Source organism: Xenopus tropicalis, chromosome 3 (genome assembly GCF_000004195.4).
Source record: "Xenopus tropicalis strain Nigerian chromosome 3, UCB_Xtro_10.0, whole genome shotgun sequence".
NCBI lineage: Eukaryota > Metazoa > Chordata > Amphibia > Anura > Pipidae > Xenopus > Xenopus tropicalis.
In genome coordinates, this window is record NC_030679.2 from 138,225,243 (window position 1) to 138,239,854 (window position 14,612).

General features: G+C 45.9%; 1 protein-coding gene across 1 annotated transcript; it reads right to left on the reverse strand.

Moving 5' to 3' along the window:
• Positions 1–2,860: 2,860 nt before the first annotated feature.
• ap1m2 (adaptor related protein complex 1 subunit mu 2) lies at positions 2,861–13,556 on the reverse strand. The gene is given in 12 exon segments (NM_001006850.1): positions 2,861–4,342; positions 4,566–4,641; positions 6,185–6,310; positions 7,116–7,274; positions 8,383–8,454; positions 8,588–8,730; positions 9,887–10,013; positions 10,195–10,342; positions 11,044–11,174; positions 11,546–11,613; positions 12,318–12,474; positions 13,239–13,556. Coding segments are annotated over 12 exon segments (1,272 nt in total). The 5' UTR covers positions 13,281–13,556; the 3' UTR covers positions 2,861–4,319.
• Positions 13,557–14,612: the final 1,056 nt, after the last annotated feature.

Here is a 14,612-nt window from a genome sequence, read left to right on the forward strand (position 1 = left end):
CTAAACATATGTGCTGGATGGCAAGAATCTGCCCTTAGCAAAGAATTACCAGCACAAGTAGCAACAGTCCCGTGGCTAGACACTTTTTACAATGTTGCCAATCTGATGTATCGTTTTTGCACATTCAAGTCATAGATAAAATTCTTCCTGATGCAAGGCGCAGTGACTTATATGCTAGGCTCTTACGTTCTGAAGTCAAATGGATATTTACTCTTGATACACGACATCCTAATGGCCTCAATTCTATTTTTGACATTAGCTGCTATGTTTGAATTTATGAGTCTATTTATTTGTACATAAAAGAATTTCTAACATTTAATGTTGCCATTCATGTATTAAATTAATATTATTTACTTTTTACTATATTTATTGATATTGATGTATTGAACAGTTTACTTGGATTAATTGGATGTATTCTACATATGTATTTTACAAAAAAAAGTCTTCTTTAAATGATTGGCCTTGTAAATATAGCCTACTGTTTTGATTTATACAGGTTCCAGATTCCACTATGTGTGCTTTTTTACTGATGGGGGTGTATGTATTGATGTCTTAATTTGCATGTTTAATTGCTTATGACACTATTTAAACCCTCCTACTGTTGTATGTGTATGCCTATGAGTAAGTGCGTTCGCGCACGAAACATGTCAGGCGTCTAGTTTTTAGATGAAAAATGTATTTACTCAAAATAGCAATTTCCTAGGGTAACGCCCGCAGCCACCCGAGTGCAGCTCAGGACAGCCCCAGGGGGTGGAAAAATACCAAGAAATGCTTCTAGATCTCAATATCTTGTTAGATAGATCTAGTATCATGGGGGCAACTATTGATTAAGGCGTCTCGGTGATGGCTGGAGGGCTGAAAAGGGGTAGGGGGCTTAGTATTTTATAGGTATGCCTCTGTATCATGGGTAGGGTTTGCCCAACTCTTGAACCCATTGCCACAATCAGCAGTTCATTTACAGAGCAGATAGAATAATGAAAGCCAATTTTTGATTGGATGCTGTGGAGTCAGCTGAATAACTCCCTGGGTAATGCACCAGAGGGGCAGGGGATAAAACAAATAGTGTGAGTTCCCCTCAGGCATTCTGTTCCCAAAATACAGGCATTTTTGTAGCATCTAGCTCTAATAGGATCCCCAGAATCCACTCCTTTGGTCTCATAACCATGCAGAGGGGGATCAGCTAGTGAGACTGGACACAAGGGACAACCAACAGACATGTCAACTCTAGGGTTGTCACTTTTCTAAATTATTTTTAACTGGCTGGTGGGGGGGTAAAGAACGGGACGGGGCAATGATGCCCAGATGGACCTGCTCCACCCAAATGCATAGAATCATCGTTATATCCATCCCAAGCAGCGGAGCAGGAAGGCAGGGCAGGCCAAGATCCACCTGTTCCGGGGTTAGCATTTCTGAACCAATCAGCCGGCTACTGTAAAATTAATTCTCATTAGTAGATATTGCATTGATCTAACCAATCAGTGGCCAGATCAGTATGTATTGTCTTCTTTGTGTTGGTAGCCAAGAGCAATGGTGGCTTACTGGCTAGCATAGCTGCCATGTAGCACTTGGGTTGTAGGTTTGATTCCAGCCAGGTCACCTATGCAGCAGTTGTATATTCTCCCCATGTCTTGGGGGCAGGGATTACCTCCCACATCCCAAAAATATACATACAGGTTAATAATACCTGTATGTCTCTTTTGTACATGTCTTATCTGAATGGCTTGTTTCCTACACTGCTGCCTGGAGAAGCCTGTGATTGTAGCTCTGCATTGGCAGATTATAATGTACATGATCCCAGAGCAGTCCTACTGTTTCCATCAGCCTGGCTGCAATAAGAACCTTTTCTCTATGGTTGAATGTGAATGAATGACAGGTGAGTTCCCTGTTACCATAGTCCCCCCTGACTCTGGAGTAGCCCATTTGTTGATGGCCACCATACAGTAAATCATGGCTTCTAGTGTTAGTTCTAGTGGCCCTGCTATGGTTGGTGACCAATGTCTTCAGAACAGCCCAAGGCCCAAGTGCGCTTAATCGGCCAGACAAGTATGTGTAGGCAGTGCCACCTTGTGGCGACAGTGTAAGAGTGCCCCCTGTTTGACACACTCGCTTTATTAACACTTATAAGAATACAGGTATGGGACCCCTTATCCAGAATGCACAGGACCTGGAGTTTTACGGATAAGGGGTCTTTCTGTAATTCAGATCTCCTACCTTATTTTTAACGAAAAATTATTCAAACAGTAATTAAACCCAGTAAGATTGTTTTGCCTCCAATAAGGATTAATTATATCTTAGTTGGGATCAAGTACAGGTACTGTTTTATTATTACAGAGAAAAGGGAATCATTTAACCATTAAATAAACCCAATAGGGCTGTTCTGCCCCCAATAAGGGGTAATTATATCTTAGTTGGGATCAAGTACAGGTACTGTTTTATTATTACAGAGAAAAGGGAATCATTTAACCATTAAATAAACCCAATAGGACTGTTCTGCCCCCAATAAGGGGTAATTATATCTTAGTTGGGATCAAGTACAGGTACTGTTTTATTATTACAGAGAAAAGGGAATCATTTAACCATGAAATAAACCCAATAGGGCTGTTCTGCCCCCAATAAGGGGTAATTATATCTTAGTTGGGAAGTACAAAGTACATTTTTATTATTACAGAGACAAAGGAAAACATTTTTAAAAATGTGAATTATTTGATTACAATGGAGTCTAAGGGAGGCGGCCTTTCCGTAATTCGGAGCTTTCTGGATAATGAGTTTCCAGGTAAAGGGGTCCGATACCTGTACATTGTAAGGAGCAAAGGAAGCACCCTCTGCTGGGTAACACCGTCTCTTAAAAAGGCCACAGATGAAAAGATATATATATATTTTATTGGACTTATTTTCAAATCTTACACCTCAAATTCACCACCACAACGGAAAACAGATTTATATATGCATAAACATTTCTCTGTGCTATATAGATCTACAGTAAAACAAGCTCACAAAATAGAGAGACACACACACACATATATATATAGTTTCAGCTTTGAACAGGAGGTTTCATGCAATAAACAGATTCTGAAGATATTCATTTATGTATGTGTTTATGTATACTGTAAGTACAGAAATGGCCGGAGAAGCAGCATTCATTTATAGATGTTACAATTATGCAGCATTATATTGTATAGCCCAGGGGTGTCTCCTCTTCTGCCAGTTAAACTAAAGCCATACAAAAATCTAATATCAGTCATGTGACTTCAATGCAGGGGGTGCTGGGGGGGCACAGAGCTGAAAAGAAAAGTCTCCCCTTTGTGCATACAAAGTTTATACAATGTATTTCTTCTCTAATCAATGATGTGTCTGTACCGTCCTGTCTGTTAGAGCTAGGTACCGCCCACAAGGAGTCAAGCACCAAAAGCCACTCCCCCGAGGACTTGGAAGAACAGAAACAGCTTCAAAGAAAAGGGTCAGGTGTGTAGTGAGCCCAGCCAATGATTGGATCATAGTGTCAGCCAGCGTAGACCTATCAGGAAAGGATTGCATCAGTTTACTGATGTGGTCCTTGTCCAATTGGATTTTCTAACCCAGCCAATTTTCAGACAGAGATTTGTTGGGCAGATTTCCAGGGAAGGACCTGTACAAGGACCAATAAGCTGCAGGCTTGTCCTGTCTGCAGTTTGTATTGGCCAGCTGAAATGCACCCCCTGTAGGTACATAGGTTGGATCCCCTCCTTTTCAATGCTCATAGAATCATTCTCATTATTATTTTTCTAGAATATTTAAGATGAAATTTACATTTAAAAAAAAATCATTTATAAAAGGGAAAGTATCACCGGATATTAAAGTTTCCGGAGTTATTGATTGCAGCCAAATGTAGGAGAGATGAGATTTCTAGCGGATCAGGGGCGGAGTCACAGAGGAAGTCCGGACCTTCCTCCATCTTGAGACAAAGGTTATTTGTAGGGGTGCAGGACAAACACATTCTTTCTCTTTATTGCTGGGTAAGCAAATACCTATTTCTATGAGAAATATATCCAAGGTCCCTCCAGTTGATCTCTAGAAGAATAGAGCGAGGCCCCCTTAAGAACTTTAGCCTGTGTCCATAGGAATCCTGCCTAAATGTCTCAATGCAAGTGCAAATCATCATGCTCCCAATGCAAAGTGGGGGAGGGGTAAATAAAAAAGCCAACAAAAAGTTAAAAACAAAAACAAAAAAAAAGGACCAGACTTGAAATCTAATCTCAGTATATGGGGATACTTTCCCTTTAAGAAGTAAAGAGGAGCGCGTCCCACTAGGCAAAGTTCCATTCTCACTGCAGGTGCTTCATTCAGTTGGTTCGTAGCTGATAATCTGGAAAGGAAAAGAGAGCTGTGAGCTGGGGCCGGGGGAACATTTTCCATGAGATTTGCCCCAGGGTGGGGTACTGTTCTATAGGATGTGCCACGCCCTATGAGAATGTGCCCCAGGCCAGTGCAGTTTTCTGAAAGATGGACACCAGCCTGGGTTTGCCCAACATATTGGCACCATTCATTCCCCTAGAAGGTACTGTTTGGGCCTCTCCTTCCCGGCTTACCTCCGCTCTGAGTGATATATCGGACCCACGGGAGGGCTTGATATCCACTTTTCTCAATGATCTTCATGTATCGAACCTTTCAAATAAATAAATGATCAACATTATTAGCACAGATAAAGGTTCCCATACACAAACAGCACCACAGTAATACGATAAATTATAATGCCAATTCCATGTATAATACCCCAGAACCCACAGCAGGATAAATACAGTGTCAATTCCATGTATAATACCCCAGAACCCACAGCAGGATAAATACAGGGCCAATTCCATGTATAATACCCCAGAACCCACAGCAGGATAAATACAGTGCCAATTCCATGTATAATACCCCAGAACCCACAGCAGGATAAATACAGTGCCAATTCCATGTATAATACCCCAGAACCCACAGCAGGATAAATACAGTGCAAATTCCATGTATAATACCCCAGAACCCACACAGGATAAATACAGGGCCAATTCCATGCATAATACCCCAGAACCCACAGCAGGATAAATACAGTGCCAATTCCATGTATAATACCCCAGAACCCACGGCAGGATAAATACAGTGCCAATTCCATGTATAATACCCCAGAACCCACAGCAGGATAAATACAGTGCCAATTCCATGTATAATACCCCAGAACCCACACAGGATAAATACAGGGCCAATTCCATGTATAATACCCCAGAACCCACAGCAGGATAAATACAGTGCCAATTCCATGTATAATACCCCAGAACCCACACAGGATAAATACAGTGCCAATTCCATGTATAATACCCCAGAACCCACAGCAGGATAAATACAGTGCCAATTCCATGTATAATACCCCAGAACCCACTGCAGCATAAATACAGTGCCAATTCCATGTATAATACCCCAGAACCCACAGCAGGATAAATACAGTGCCAATTCCATGTATAATACCCCAGAACCCACAGCAGGATAAATACAGTGCAAATTCCATGTATAGTACCCCAGAACACACGGCAGGATAAATACAGTGCCAATTCCATGTATAATACACCAGAACCCACAGCAGCATAAATACAGCATAAATACAGTGCCAATTCCATGTATAATACCCCAGAACCCACAGCAGGATAAATACAGTGCCAATTCCATGTATAATACCCCAGAACCCACAGCAGCATAAATACAGTGCCAATTCCATGAATAATACCCCAGAACCCACAGCAGGATAAATATAGTGCCAATTCCATGTATAATACCCCAGAACCCACAGCAGGATAAATACAGTGCAAATTCCATGTTTAATACCCCAGAACACACGGCAGGATAAATACAGTGCCAATTCCATGTATAATACCCCAGAACACACGGCAGGATAAATACAGTGCCAATTCCATGTATAATACCCCAGAACCCACAGCAGGATAAATACAGTGCCAATTAAATAGATATTACCCCTAGTACACATGGCAGGATAAACACAGTGCCAATTAAATAGATATTACCCCTAGTACACATTGTATGATAACAGCAATGACGATTCCATATATAATTCATACATCACAAAAGGATGGAGGTAAATCACTGGTGTTAAGTTTGGGTGCTTAGCCTCCCCAAGCCTTCAGATACCCACCCATGAACACAAGTTGCCACTCACCTGAATCCCTGAAACAGTGAAGTAGGGTATTTCAAACTTGACGCTTATTGGGGGTTTCCCTTCTAACTCTTCTGTCTCCACGCTGGGCAGGCCAAAGTGGGCACGCATCAGATACTCCTTGCCCCCCTACATGCACAAAGGATAATGTAAATGCACGTCAGATGCACTCAGATCATTTCTTGTTCTATATCTAATATATATCTAATGTCTAATATTGCTCTAGGTTGTTGTGCTCATGAAACCTTACTTATCTGGGAATGCCCTTGTAAGTTTTGTTTCTTGATTTGGCCATCAACATGGTGGGCCAGTTGGGCTTATCTGATTGTTGGTCCAATAGGAGCCAAAGCAAAACCATTAGAAGATCACATCAACAGACCAATGAGATCCACACCCAATGGGATTTTTAAACCTTCAGGGGTGGGCAAGCCATTGGTTTGGACCCATACCCAGTCCAATAAGCTATAAACTTGTTCTGGGGGTCCATCTATGGCCATATGGCTAATCTGCTATCTGCTCATGTAAGGACCTGGTCACATGAGGGGCAGTATGAACAGACCGTCCTGTTGCGGCTATTGGCTTGCCAGGACTGATGCCCTTTTTGGCACATGAATGGCCCCAGTTCCTTCTGAATGGCCTGGAGCGGATAGATGCTATTTGCCCCCCATAGCACAAGAGTGACCAATCAATCACTCGATATATGACCATTCAGATGTGGGATGGGTGGGTAAGGGACAGGGCACCCTGTTATCCCTATAATGCCCGGCTGCATTCACCCCGGGGCAGTGCCACCCAACCCACACAGTGGCCCTTATACATAATGATTAGGGACCGTGTTTGATGTAAATTCAGGCAGGGGCATCTGTGGGGCCCTGATCAGCCCAGGGGCCACACATTTACCTTTCACTATTATCATTTATCCCATGAAGCTCACCGGAAATGATTTGATTGTCCAAATCACCACATTTTTTTCAGGGACATATTTCGCGCTCCCCACACTGGTTTTAAACTTGGGAGAATCAGCATCACTCGGCACCGGCACAGAAATCTCCACATTATTTGCCACCGATTGTTTCTTAAATTGCCCCTTAGCCTGAAAAGTGTAAGAGATTATAATTAGTGCAGCAACACTGGGAGGTACCCATAGCCACCCGCTGTCTGTCACCCTGCAGTGGGAGGGGCAAACTCCATGTCCCATAGCCACCTCCTGTCTGTGTCACTGTATCACCCTGCAGTGGGAGGGGCAGACTCCGTGTCCCATAGCTCCCTCCTGTCTGTGTCACTGTATCACCCTGCAGTGGGAGGGACAGACTCCGTGTCCCATAGCCACCTCCTGTCTGTGTCACTGTATCACCCTGCAGTGGGAGGGGCAGACTCCGTGTCCCATAGCTCCCTCCTGTCTGTGTCACTGTATCACCCTGCAGTGGGAGGGACAGACTCCGTGCCCCATAGCTCCCTCCTGTCTGTGTCACTGTATCACCCTGCAGTGGGAGGGGCAGACTCCGTGTCCCATAGCCCCCTCCTGTCTGTGTCACTGTATCACCCTGCAGTGGGAGGGACAGACTCCGTGTCCCATAGCCCCCTCCTGTCTGTGTCACTGTATCACCCTGCAGTGGGAGGGGCAGACTCCGTGTCCCATAGCTCCCTCCTGTCTGTGTCACTGTATCACCCTGCAGTGGGAGGGACAGACTCCGTGTCCCATAGCCCCCTCCTGTCTGTGTCACTGTATCACCCTGCAGTGGGAGGGGCAGACTCCGTGTCCCATAGCCCCCTCCTGTCTGTGTCACTGTATCACCCTGCAGTGGGAGGGGCAGACTCCATGTCCCATAGCCCCCTCCTGTCTGTGTCACTGTATCACCCTGCAGTGGGAGGGGCAGACTCCGTGTCCCATAGCCCCACTCCTGTCTGTGTCACTATCACCCTGCAGTGGGAGGGACAGACTCCGTGTCCCATAGCTCCCTCCTGTCTGTGTCACTGTATCACCCTGCAGTGGGAGGGACAGACTCCGTGTCCCATAGCCCCCTCCTGTCTGTGTCACTATCACCCTGCAGTGGGAGGGACAGACTCCGTGTCCCATAGCTCCCTCCTGTCTGTGTCACTGTATCACCCTGCAGTGGGAGGGACAGACTCCGTGTCCCATAGCCCCCTCCTGTCTGTGTCACTATCACCCTGCAGTGGGAGGGACAGACTCCATGTCTTACCTTCACCATAATCTCCAGCCGGCTATGACTGAATTTCTCAATTACTGACTCTATCCAGATTAATGGTTTAACCTAAAATACAAATAAAATATGTTTGTTAAAAAGCAAACTGACTGTTTAGTGCTGCTATATTGATAAGCTCTACAATACAAATCACTTGCTGTAGTTGAACTATAACACTTATTCCTGTGGGACAATGCAGTACCTGTGTGTTCAGCCTGTAAGACATGAGCTCAAAGTCGCCATCCGGAGGGATAAAGGAAATGGTGCGGTCATTCTCAAAGCGGGACAGGCGGACGCACTGGTGAAACTTCACGTCTTCAAGCTCCACTGTTTTATTTTTGTTGCCTGTGTTTGAAGGAAAGACAAAGCCATGTGACTGGGTTACCTGGGTGGGTGGGGCTTTGTTCAGAAAACAGTTAAAAGATGGCTGAAAACAGTAGAGAACACTGCATCAAAATCTGTCTGAAGAAGGAACTTTAATATAAAAGTTATTACAGTTATTATTACTGTACTTCAACAGCTGTGACATGTTTTACCTTTAAAGGGGAACTAAGACTCCACAATGAATTGGGATAGAGATGCTACACCTTAAGTTTTGGGCTTTTAGCCGGGAAGATCTATGCCCCCAGTAGCTCATATTGGAGAAGGTAATGACCGAGGGGGATAGAAGATAAGGGAAGAAGGAAGGAGACAGTTTGGGGAATAGTTTGAATTAATTCTGAATTGATATGGGGCCCTGAAGGGATTGGTTGAGTTGTCAGATGGAAGAGGTGTGGCTTGGTATGTTGGAAGAGTGCATTAGCAGAGGGGTGGCTTGGTATGGTGTAAGCGTGCATTAGCAGAGGTGTGGCTTGGTATGGTGGAAGAGTGCATTAGCAGAGGGGTGGCTTGGTATGGCGGAAGAGTGCATTAGCAGAGGGGTGGCTTGGTATGGCGGAAGCGTGCATTAGCAGAGGGGTGGCTTGGTATGGCGGAAGAGTGCATTAGCAGAGGGGTGGCTTGGTATGGCGGAAGAGTGCATTAGCAGAGGGGTGGCTTGGTATGGCGGAAGAGTGCATTAGCAGAGGGGTGGCTTGGTATGGCGGAAGAGTGCATTAGCAGAGGGGTGGCTTGGTATGGCGGAAGAGTGCATTAGCAGAGGGGTGGCTTGGTATGGCGGAAGAGTGCATTAGCAGAGGGGTGGCTTGGTATGGTGGAAGAGTGCATTAGCAGAGGGGTGGCTTGGTATGGTGGAAGAGCGCATTAGCAGAGGGGTGGCTTGGTATGGTGGAAGAGCGCATTAGCAGAGGGGTGGCTTGGTATGGTGGAAGAGCGCATTAGCAGAGGGGTGGCTTGGTATGGTGGAAGAGCGCATTAGCAGAGGGGTGGCTTGGTATGGTGGAAGAGTGCATTAGCAGAGGGGTGGCTTGGTATGGTGGAAGAGTGCATTAGCAGAGGGGTGGCTTGGTATGGTGGAAGAGTGCATTAGCAGAGGGGTGGCTTATTCCCCCCCACAACTCACGGCCAGTTAGTTCAAAGAGGACTCTGTCGTTAAGCCCCAGCCGTAACTCCGGCATCCCCGAGAGAAAGACCTTTAGCTTCACACTGCCCACAATCTCACTGCGTAGAACGCTGCCGTTGCTATTCACCTGGAACACAAAGATAGAGTGTTAAATTGGAGCTCAGAGGGCAAATTGCATTGCGGGAACCAGGGCCAGAGATGGGATGAAGGGGCCACGGCGGAAGCCATTACTCATAGGGGACAAACTCATAGGTGGCCCCTGGGCAGAACAGCTCTCAAACCACACTAACATTACAGCCCTTACTTACTAGAATATTGACGGACTCAATCACATCTATGAAGACTTCATTCTTCTTATACTTGATCCCTTCGGACCTCCAGGACACGGCGTTGGTCACCGTGGTGGGGACACGAGATTTGCCTGTATCCAATTTGTTTCCTTGCTGAGTGATATACCTGGGCATAACAGAAAAAGGGGTCTGATCAGCTATAAACTGGCGACAGAGATTTACAGGTCTAGTAACCCATAGCAATCAGATGTTTAAATGCTACCTGCTGATTGGTTTATGTTTAAGCCCTATGAGCAAGGTGCTAACAGTACAGTAAGATGGTGAAAGCAGAGCAAGATGGCCCCTTCTCCTCCCAACTGGTGCTCCACAGGGTCCTACTATGAGTAGCGGCCACCCCCTAACTACACCCATAGTACAGCAAGATGGCTTACTTCTCCTCCAACTAATAATCTACAGGGCCCTACTATGAGCAGTAATAAGGGCAGCCACCCCCTAACTACACCCACCGTACAGCAAGATGGTAATAGAGCCAGATGGCCCACTTTTCCAACTGGTTCTCCACAGGGCCCTACTATATGCAGTTACCCCCTAACTCCACCCATAGTACAGCAAGATGGCTTACTTCTCCTCCAACTAATAATCCGCAGGGGCCTACTATGAGCAGTAATAAGGGCAACTACCCCCTAACTCCACCCATAGTACAGCAAGATGGCTTACTTCTCCTCCAACTAATAATCCACAGGGCCCTACTATGAGCAGTAATAAGGGCAGCCACCCCCTACCTACACCCACCGTACAGCAAGATGGTAATAGAGCCAGATGGCCCACTTCTCCACCTGGTTCTCCATGGGGCCCATTGGTACTTACTCCTGAAGAATTTTGCTCTCTGTCGTCTGTGGAAACCCAAAGTCCATGATCTCATCCAGCAGCTCATACACAATGACAAAGTTATCCCGAATACTCTCTTCCTCCAGCTCTTTAAAGTATTCTGTGAAGACCTGCAGCAGCAGCAGGAAGAGATGAAAGATTATTACTAGCAACTTAATTTAGGGCCCCAATAAACTATTGGGCAAAGGCTTTTCTCATAGACTTATTAGTACTACTTATCAATCAGTGCCCTATTGTGCCCCTACTCCTGGGCTCCCAGGGCTTGCAGGGTCTGATTGCTTTATAGTTACCCCCAGCTATAAGGCCTCCCTTCAGCCAATCACAGCTCCTCTTTTTAGAATTAGAACTTTATGCTGCATACTTAGGACTAGGTGTCCTGTGCCAACTCTAACCTTTGGTAGTTCCATTAGGAGACCCTATTACCCCCTTGATTGCAACTTAAATGTAATGTTGTCCTTCCTGCACCCCAATTGTTACTTACCTCTATCAACTTATACAGGAAGGAATAAACAAGGGAGGCGTTGGCATTCTTATTGGTTAGTGCAACCACTGATACAGCAAATGGTTAAGGATGGAAACAAACTGAAATAAAGGACAGGGTCAATACATATAGGCCAGTACAGTGCCCAAAGGATGGATATAGCGCCCCCTGGCCAGTTGAGCTCAGTCTAGTGTTGTTATGCTGCTGCCCCAGGGGCCCCCATACCCCAATAGGGGCCTCCATAGCCCACTCAACCCCCCAACTCACATACATTTGGCATGATCAGGGGAGGAAGATCAGTTGGGGTGTGCCAGTAGGGACTGTGTCAGGCCCAGGGCCGACAAGGTCTTTTACCGGTGCCCCACCGGCTCAGTCCGACCCTGCAGCTACAATGTTCTAACAGCCACAAACATATCAAGGTCAAAAACCCAATGGTTGGCAGTAAGAAATATGCCATCTGATTGGTTGCTGCTGGTTGTCATACCTAAGCCATGTTACTACACTCAGGGGACACCTAACCTGGAACAAGCACAGTGAGGAACATTGCTCAGTTGAGTTCACTCATGGTCCATGGTGTCACTAGAAGTTATTGGGCCTTTGGGAATAAGACAATTTCCATAAACATATTTTGAAACTGCCCCCCGGGACCCCTATAGCTCCCGGACCCCCCAGCAGCCACCGATTCTACTTCCTTTATACTTAAGCCACTGCTCACAGTGCTGCCTAGAAACCCAATCCAACCAATCATATAAAAAGCCTTTGGACAGGATACAATAGAGATTGCTGTGCTTGATCCACATGAAGTGCACTTTTCCGTGGGTCAGCAATGGAGTCAGGTTGCTCTCCTCTTCCTTCTGCACCAGCAAGGGCATGAAATGGTCAATCTCCAGCATGTCGATATCACCCTTGTAGTTCCTGCAGATAAGGGGCTGAAAAGGGGGACAGGGTTAGTTATGACTTCTGCAACATCTCAGGGCTGACCGTCCCCTCTTTTGGTAATATTATGGAACCATCCCACCCCTTACATTAATGGCACCTTGTTTTGGCTATAAAAATGTAGGGGGGCCACTTGCCCATCAGATCTGGTTTGGGGCCCCTTGTGACATACCTAATCAATCAGTGTCGGACTGGCCGACTAGGATACCAGGAAAACTCCCGGTGGGCCCAGGGGTCAGTGGGCCCTCCTGCTCCTGACCATTTGGCCTGTTTCATGGTCAGTCCCTAATTCTGAATGGGAATAAAGAGATGGAAGAATAGATGCTAGCATGTAAATAAAATAGACTAGGAGAATGAAGAGGTTGGGTGAGGAAAGGAGGAAAAATAGTTTGGAGAGTGGGCCTAGGGTCTAAGGTTTTCTGGTGGGCCCCTGGGGTCCCAGTCCAACACTGTACCTTATAGTACTTAATATTGTTTTTCAGAAAGTGCCCCTACTGTGTGGTAACACCTGTACCCTAATGATGGCCGCCCTGATCATAGTATTGACGTAACAGAAGCCTGTAGGTGTAAGTGAGCCCCTCACCCTTTACCATGGGATTCTGGGAGTTGTAGTACAACCACAGGTCTGAACTGTGTCCTAGTCCAAAGCATGACTCCCCTGCAGTGAGTCACCCTACCCGCAGCTCAGCCCTGTACCCAGCCCTACCCCTACCCCGCGTTTGTACTCAACAGGGGCAACAGGGAGCCAGCTACTCACCTTTCCCTTCAGATCCAGGATATACACGGCGGAGGCTGACATACTGCCTGCTGGGATGTTTCCTTTCTCCCCCCGCTTGCAGTCAATGGGTTAATAATTGTCCTGCTGGAACTGAAAAGGTTCTAATGCTCCTTGTGCCAAAATCCTCCAATTCCTGTGTGCTGTCCCTGGGCACCTGTTGCACCGCAGTGACTGAGGGGGGGGGGGGCTTCTTCTTTTTAGAGGTTATATTCTCTTTTTCTGTATGGAAATGCTCCCGGCTCCTCTTCCTCCTTCCTGTCTCCAACAACCCCCTACGTCAGCAGCTCAGGTAAAGCAGGATTCCAGGTGTACTGCTGGCTTAAAGGCACAGCGCTCTCACTAGGCTCCACCCCCCTGCAACACTCTCTCTCTCTCTATAAAGCCCATATTGTGCTGTGAACATTGCCTTTAATGGGCAGCGAGGGGTATAGAGTTACAGGCAGGAGAGGAGGGGACACTGTGTGTGAGCTTCTTCCCAACCAGTAGAACTTGCCCCTCTGTCATTCATACACAAGTGTAAACGCAACTGCCACCTTCTTTTATTTAGCCCCAACTGGGAGGCGGAGTGCTAAGTAAAAGAAAGCTAAATAATAAATTAAAGTCAATATATATAGGGGGGTTTCCAATTCTCATTTGCAGACCATTATGGATGATTTATTAAAGGGGATATAAACCCTGCTGCACAGCGCGGCTCAACCAAACGTTACTCAGCTGTTGCTGGACTACAAATCCCAGAACAATTTAACATAAAATGAACATTGAGGCATGCTGGGAGCTGTAGTCCAGCAACATCAGGGTTGTATTCTTAAAGCAATATTGCACAATTAAACTTTTTCTAAACTTTTCTCCAAATCGCCACAGCCAGCAACAGTGTTAAAATGTGAAAATCCTCCAGCCGATCTGTATAAATCCGGCTCCCTGTTCTCTGTTCCTGCGATTGGAGTTGGGAGCAATAAGCCCAGTTTCCCAGCACTGAACAAGTCTGTCCCTTTATCCCCATGTCTGATTCCTGTGCCATATAATGACGGGGAAAAAATACATAATTATCTCTATATGTAACAGCAATATGTCTGATCTAGAGCTGGGAATCAGCATTCTTATTGGTTAATTCTTATGCATTTATAATTTTTTATCAGTAGAATTCTCATTGGTGAATTTTCTTGCATCTACAATTATGTTTTTTGGCAACTTTTATAGCAAAACCTATTTAATAAATCTGTGCCCCACTCCCTCCAAAGACTGTTTTGGGCTATCATGAGCCAGCAAAGGCAACTGACTGAGCTCCTTCAGCCACAGCTTACTGGTCCCTGTATGGGGCCCGCCCAGCCATTATCTTACAGGGGGTGTGCTAGA